This window comes from Acanthisitta chloris, unplaced genomic scaffold, assembly GCF_000695815.1.
Source record: "Acanthisitta chloris isolate BGI_N310 unplaced genomic scaffold, ASM69581v1 scaffold26758, whole genome shotgun sequence".
Lineage (NCBI taxonomy): Eukaryota > Metazoa > Chordata > Aves > Passeriformes > Acanthisittidae > Acanthisitta > Acanthisitta chloris.
The window spans coordinates 3,749-10,596 of NW_008685771.1; the positions used below are offsets into that span (position 1 = coordinate 3,749).

At 52.4% G+C, this 6,848-nt stretch overlaps 1 protein-coding gene across 1 annotated transcript; it reads left to right on the plus strand.

Annotated features, from left to right (window-relative positions):
- The first annotated feature begins 206 nt into the window (after positions 1–206).
- On the plus strand, positions 207–6,453 carry FAM118B (family with sequence similarity 118, member B). Its single transcript, XM_009079889.1, has 7 exons — positions 207–280; positions 2,220–2,472; positions 3,245–3,472; positions 4,672–4,800; positions 5,073–5,358; positions 5,878–5,940; positions 6,030–6,453. Exons 1-7 carry the CDS (start codon positions 210–212, stop codon positions 6,041–6,043), a joined length of 1,044 nt encoding a protein of 347 aa, XP_009078137.1. The 5' UTR covers positions 207–209; the 3' UTR covers positions 6,044–6,453.
- Positions 6,454–6,848: the final 395 nt, after the last annotated feature.

Here is a 6,848-nt window from a genome sequence, read left to right on the forward strand (position 1 = left end):
TGGGAAAGGAGGGTAAGGAAGCAGCTGAGACTGTGGGGCAAAGTTCAGAGACAGAACCCTGCAATTGTCAGCCCAAAGGTGATCTCATGAGGATAACAAGCCCTGGGATCTGTCTGCCTGTGCAAAGCTCTGCTCAGACCTGGTGTGCAGGTGCTGCTGAGCATATGTAGTGACTTTGCTTGTGGTGATTTGTCTACTATAGAAACTGGATGGCTTCTACGGTGAGCCTGGGCAAAGAATCGTTGTTGGAAGATGGAATGCCACCTGCAAAAAAGCCCAGGTAAACTGAACTCTACTCCAGGGAATCTCTCTTTCTGTAGCCTCGCGCTGTTCTCTAAGGAGCATGACCTTGGCTCGGAGCCCCCGCGGTCGTTTCGCTTCCTGATCCAAGAACTACTGGGGCTCTGGCTGTGCCTGGGCGTTCCTGCTGCTGGTGGAACAAAGGCCTTCATGCCCAGAACGTACTCTTTGGGGTTTGTGTGAGGTTGCACACAGAGCTGTACTTTCTGTCCTGTCTCCATGGCCCTGTCCGCACGCGGGGGCAGGTTGGACGCGGTGGTTGTGCTCCCTCGCTCGGGTTGGATGCTGGTTCCCAGGAGGACAGGGAAATACTCAAATGGATATGACTGGGCTGCATGTAAAGGCTAAGTAATTCCTGCCTGGAGGCTCCCTCTGCTAATAAATAGGTCTGACAGTTGTGTGAGTGGGGACCTGACTGGGGCACTCCCACGCTCCCATCCAGCCAAGGCTGGGACAGTGCCTGCTGCAGGCTCAGAACTTCAGGCATGAACTGGGGAACAAGCAGCTAATTCATCTAGGGAGTTGTCTGCCACGAACCTGACTTATTTGTGAGTTCTGGAGGGCTGCAGGTAGTTTCTGTGTAGTCTCAGGGTTGATCAGTGACCATGGAATGAGCAACAGAGAGGCTGGGAGATTATTTTTCCCTTGCTCAGGATATCAGGGCAGAAACAAGTGTATTTATCAGGAGGGAATGGAATGCCTCTGTCAGAGGTGTCACGTAGGACACTAACACTTGGGTATTTGTTACTGTTTTGGATTTCAGTTCCTAGATTTCCAATTGTGCTGTTACACTAGGTCACGAATACTGATTTATTCCTTGTGTATGAAGATTGCAGTCCCCAAACTAAACCCCATTTATCGTTGCTGACAGTGAAACTCTCCTCAAGGAAAGGGTTAACTCATCTGTTTTTATAGGCAGTGGAGGGAAGGCAAAGCTCCATCTGTGTGGTGTCAGCTTCCTTTTCCCTTCTTGCTCAGTGTCACGTGTTTGCTGATCAAACCCATTCCTTTCTCCCTGGGATCCCTCCTCCCACCCTGTGGGAAGCCACAGCCAGGTCCCTGCTGCAGAAAGCAGCCTGACACCAGGCAGGGCACAGAGAGGAGCAGCACATCTGCTCAATGAATAAGAAATGTCACATCTAAAAGCACTGTGCAGGTGTGCAGCCAGGAAAAAAAGGAAGAGGGGAGGAGGAGCAAGGAGAATGCAACCCTGCGGCTCTTCCATGTGACTGTATCATCTGGGCTTCCAAAGGATTGGCCTGGAGCATCCTGCTAGCTCTGCAGGCTCACAGGGAAGGGATTGCTGGAACAGTAACAACCTGCTGAGGGAGATGGGCAGGTGTCCTCCAGGGCAGAGCTGGGGGGAAGGCTTCCCTTCCTTCCTTCTGTGCTGGGATAGCTGGAGCTGCTGTCTCCAGGTCCCTGTGCTGCACCTTGTTTGAAGCAGGTGGTGTTTGCTCCCTTCATGGGGTCTGACCTGGGACAGTGTGTGTCTCTTTCCTTACTGCTCACCACACCTTTCCCACTGCCTCCAGCCTTTCCTCTAGCTTCCAGGTAACTATTACTAACAAGACTTGCCTTATTCCAAATTTTCAATGGATTAGTTTTGCTTCAGAAGCATTCCAGGATGACACTGACATCCCCAGTAACCGTCCTGGTAACATACTCGATTCCCAAATATGTTGTAATTCCCACCTTGGATTGGGAGCATTTGTGCTGCTGATCCATGTCCCTGCACACTGTCTCTTAGGGATACCCAGCTTCTCCTCTTATCCTGTGTTGATCAGATGGCCCTAGTGGACATACTGATCCAAAATTCAGGCAGAGGGCACCTTCCGCACCCTGGGTCTGCACATCCCTTACCCCAGACACCCTTCCATCCGTGGTGGTACCAGCTGTGCTCCTTTCTCCTCTTGCAGGAAGCTGTTGCCAAGCCTCAAAACCAAGAAGCCTCGGGAACTCGTTTTGGTGATTGGGACAGGGATTAGTGCTGCAGTTGCTCCCCAGGTCCCAGCACTGAAGTCTTGGAAGGGGCTGATCCAGGCCCTCCTGGATGCTGCTATTGACTTTGACCTGCTGGAAGATGAAGAGAGCAAACGGTTCCAGAAGTGTCTCCATGAAGACAAGAACTTGGTTCACGTTGCCCATGACCTTATCCAGAAGCTGTCCCCGGTCAGTGTGCACAGATAGTCAGTACTGCCCTGGGTGTAGGCACCAGCTTTAGGAACAGCCAAATTTGGCTCTCCAGCAGTGGTGCCCCATCCGCAACAACTCTGTGTCCAAGGAACCACAAGTGCAGTTCCTGTGCCAGGTTCCTGAGATATAACTCTGCTGTGAGCACAGATCTCGGGTCTTTCACCTGGTCCAGGATGATTAGGGGGCCGAAGACTTCTGCTATGAGGAAAGGCTGAGAGAATTGGAATTGTTCAGCCTGGAGAAGGCTTCAGGGTGACCTAATTGCAGCCTTCCAGTGCCTGAAGGGAGCCCTCAGGAAAGATGGAGAGACTATCTCAAAGGGCCTGGAGTGACAGGACAAAGGGGAATGGCTTCAGGCTGGCAGAGGGCAGGGTTAGATTGGATGTTGGGAAGAAATTCTTCCCTGTGAGGGTGATGAGGCACTGGCACAGGATGTGCAGAGAAGCTGTGGCTGCGCCATCCCTGGAAGTGTTCCAGGCCAGGTTGGATGGGGCTTGGAGCAACCTGGGCTGGTGGAATGTGTCCCTGCCCATAGCAGCTGGTGGGACTGGATGAGCTTTAAGGTCCTTCCAACCCAAACCATCCTGTGACCTGTCATTCTATGATGGTGCTGCAGGGGAGCACCCACAGAGTCAGGGCTCTGTTTGCCCTGCAAGGACCCAGAGCTTTGCAGGGTCTTGGAGAAACATGTGGGTGGTTCTTCCTGGAGTCTTTGGCCTGAGGCTCTGATCGCTCTCTCCCTTCACAGCGCACAAGCAACGTTCGCTCAACCTTTTTCAAAGACTGTTTATACGAGGTGTTTGACGACCTGGAATCAAAAATGGAAGATTCTGGGAAGCAGCTGCTCCAGTCTGTGCTTCACCTGATGGAAAATGGGGCCCTTGTACTCACCACAAACTTTGACAACCTGCTGGAGCTGTACGCAGCACACCAGGGGAAGCACCTCGAGTCGCTTGACCTGACTGATGAAAAGAAGGTAAAGGATGATCATTTCTTTTGTCAGGGCTGTGTGGGGTCAGTGGTGGTGCAGGATGTGTCCTCACACTGCCTGAGGGGATTGTGCTGATGGTAATGGTTTAAATGGTGTCAGACAAGCTCCAGGCAGAGCCTCTGAACATGCAGTGAGCAGTGGGAGAGGAACACTCCTCTCTGGAACGCTGTGCTTGCTGGCTGCCATCCAGTGCTCAGAAGGAGCCCTTAAGCCTGGCATTCCTTTGATCTCTGTCCTTGAAACTCCTGGCTTGGCCTTGCTTCCACATAAGGCTGGAGTTGATGTTTCTAACTGATACGGGAAACTCCTTGTGAGACACAGAGCTGAGCTTTCTATTTTTGTAACGTGCTGCAAAGTGCTTTCTGTGACAGAGCACTTTGGGGGCTGCAACCTTCTCTCTTGCCCTGTGTCCCCTTTCTGCAGTGACTGGATTTCTCCTGTCAGGTTCTTCACATGCTCCAGCTCCTTCTGCCACACTCTCAGATCCATAGGTGCTGTGTTCACACATCTTCCTTCCTCCTGCCCCAGTCAGGCTGTGAACCCCTGAGCTCTTTGCACCTTCCCACCTCATCTTTCCACTGTGGGTTTCAGTGGTGGAGAGTATCTTGTCCTTCTGTTTGCATGTTAACAACATTCCACGTGTGTGTGCTCTGCAGTCCTTGTTCTCCTTCCATTCTGACTCATTTCTGTGCCTCACGTTTCCTGTGTGACCTCTTAATCTACATGGCTGGAAGTACTTACAGTGTTACAAATAAGCATTCTAATTATTGCAAGCTTAAACGAGCTGAGGTCTGCAGGAGCAAACTGAGCACCTCGCAAGTGTCTGAGATGAAGGTCAGCTGCTGAGCTCCCTCAGAGCCAAGAGGGGTCAGGAAACAAAGCTTTGTAGGCTTGAGAAACACACCAATGTGGGATTTAGAGGTTTTCTCCTTTTTCTGCTGAATCTGGTGTATGATTCAGTCTTTTCCCTTCGCATTCACCGATGGACTGGGGTGTTGACCCAAACAAGCACCACAGGCTGTGGCCACAGGATGTGGTGTAGAGGCAGATGGACTCATCTCAGGAGATGAGATGAGGAAGAAGCTTCCTCTTTGGAATGCTTCCCCAAAATGTTGTGTTTAGCAGCACTGTGGTAGCCAATGGGACACACTCACCAGCGTGGCTGTGGGGTTTGTGCTGTGCAGGTGCTGGAGTGGGCGCAGGAGAAGAGGAAGCTCAGTGTCCTGCACATCCACGGCGTCTACACCAACCCCAGCGGCATCGTGCTGCACCCAGCAGGGTACCAGAACGTGCTGCGCAACACCGAGGTCATGGTGAGCCACGCTGGGCCCGGGAGTGTGTCCACAGCTCACACTTGGGTTAACCAGCTCAGCTGAGCTCAGGCTGAGCTTCAGAGGGTGGGGGGAGAGCTCATTAACTGGGGAAGTAAGAGGGGTGGATTCTCCAGCCTGCTACAGTGCCAAACACCTCCCCACGCCTGCTGAAGGATGGCAGTGCTGCAGAGCCTCGTCAGGGCTGAGGCAGGTGTTGTCTCTTGTGAGGATGAAGCTCACCCTGACCAAGAACATCTTTCCCTTTCTTAAAGCGAGAGATTCAGAAGCTCTATGAGAATAAGTCCTTCCTCTTCTTGGGCTGTGGTTGGACTGTTGATGACACCACGTTTCAGGCCCTGTTTCTAGAGGCTGTCAAGCACAAGTCAGACCTGGAGCACTTCATGCTGGTGCGGAGGGGAGATGTGGATGAGTTCAAGAAGCTCCGTGAGAACATGCTGGACAAAGGGATCAAAGTGATCTCCTACGGAGACGAATACACTGACCTGCCTGAGTACTTCGAGCGGCTGGCGAGCGAGATCGCTATGCGGGGCAGGACAGGTACAGAGGGCAGGGGACACCTGGGCTGCCACCGTGGGGAGCAGACAGTGTTAGCAGCCCCTGTTCTCCAGTGCCATACAGAGATTCCTTAAGCCTTGTCTAAAAACAAATCCCTGTCTCCAAGTGCAGCTAGATTTGGGGGTTACTCCTATGAAATCACTGTGTTCTGCCAGTTCAAACAGCTGTGCCGCTTCCCACGCCTGCACACTTTGCTTTCCATGTGCAGCTGCAGCTGTTTGTTCCCTTTCTAGTGAAAGGGCAGTTGGGTCTCGCTGACCTTCGTACTGCTCAGCCTAAGCCAATGCCTTAAGACACAAGGTATCACTAATAAATCATAAAAACAAGGGGAAGAAGGGAGTTTGCTGCCCAGAGCCTTGGCAGGTGTTCTGAGGGTTAGCCCAGCCAGGAAAGTCATGTGACACTGTGCCACGGAGGCAGCTGGTTCACACAGGGGCTCCCCACGTCCCCAGAGTCACCCCAGGGTGGTCTCTCCCCCAGCAATGGTCTCTGCTCCCCCAGGTGTGCCTAAGGAGGGGCAGCAGCAGCTGAATGGCTCCGCGGGTGCCCACACCGAGGTGAAAGGTAAGGAAATCTCTCCTGGGCAGACAGGCCTCGCCCTGTGCGACTCCCTGGAGCCCCAGGCAGGATATTTCAGCCTCTGCTTCCCGCAGGATGCAGCACCTGAGCCTCAGCCCTGCCCCAGGACCTACTGCCCCAGGACCTGAGCCATGGTGGGTGCTCCCGGGATGGGCCGGAGCCAGGCCGGCAGCCCGTGGGGAGGCCAGAGCACACCCTGTCCAGTGCTGCCCACGCCCTGAGCTGGACCCTTCCAGCAGGAACCAGGGCAGAGCCTCCTCGGATGGACCTGGATTAACATAGCAATCGTGGTTTTACGGAGGCTGCCTGTGCCTGGGGAGTGTGGTGCCCCCGGGGGAGCTGCAGCCTCCTCTAATTTCATACCTAGTGCTTTTATATTCTGTATTTCAATTAAAAAATGAAACTTGAGCTTTTTTTTTTTACTGGAAGCTCTAGTTTTCTAGTCCTGTCTTTTTACTGTACAGTATTTTGTATGTTGTATTAAAGGCCTGCTCACTGCACTTGTGGCTGGTGTGTCATTTACAGGCCCTCTCACACCTCACACTGGCAGGAGTTTGCCTCCCCCCACCCCAGAAGGAAACAGGTCCTGGCTGGAGGCAAGTTATTTATACACAGAGAACAAATTATGAAGTTTATTTTATATAAATTATGTCTCTTAGCAGACAGCATTCAATTTATTGCACTATAGCACATCTGCAATACAGAGCTACAAGACATTGTCAGAGAGTTTTGTATTATTCAGTGTAGCACTTCAGACCGGGATCAAGAGGCACTCGAAGAGGGGACAGAGGGTGCAGGAAAGCAGCAAGCAGCCACCATTCTCTTCCAGGATTAATGTGGTTTGGTTTGTTTGCTTTTTTACTAGCAAATAACACTGAGGCCAGTGGGCAGGA

Bases quoted from the DNA above. Each gene is read 5' to 3' on its own strand.
- FAM118B (XM_009079889.1), top strand. From the start codon at position 210: ATGGCTTCTACGGTGAGCCTGGGCAAAGAATCGTTGTTGGAAGATGGA. The intron at 281-2,219 runs GTAAACTGAACT...CTCCTCTTGCAG, and splicing joins CCACCTGCAAAAAAGCCCAG to GAAGCTGTTGCCAAGCCTCA. The intron at 3,473-4,671 runs GTAAAGGATGAT...TGTGCTGTGCAG, and splicing joins ACCTGACTGATGAAAAGAAG to GTGCTGGAGTGGGCGCAGGA.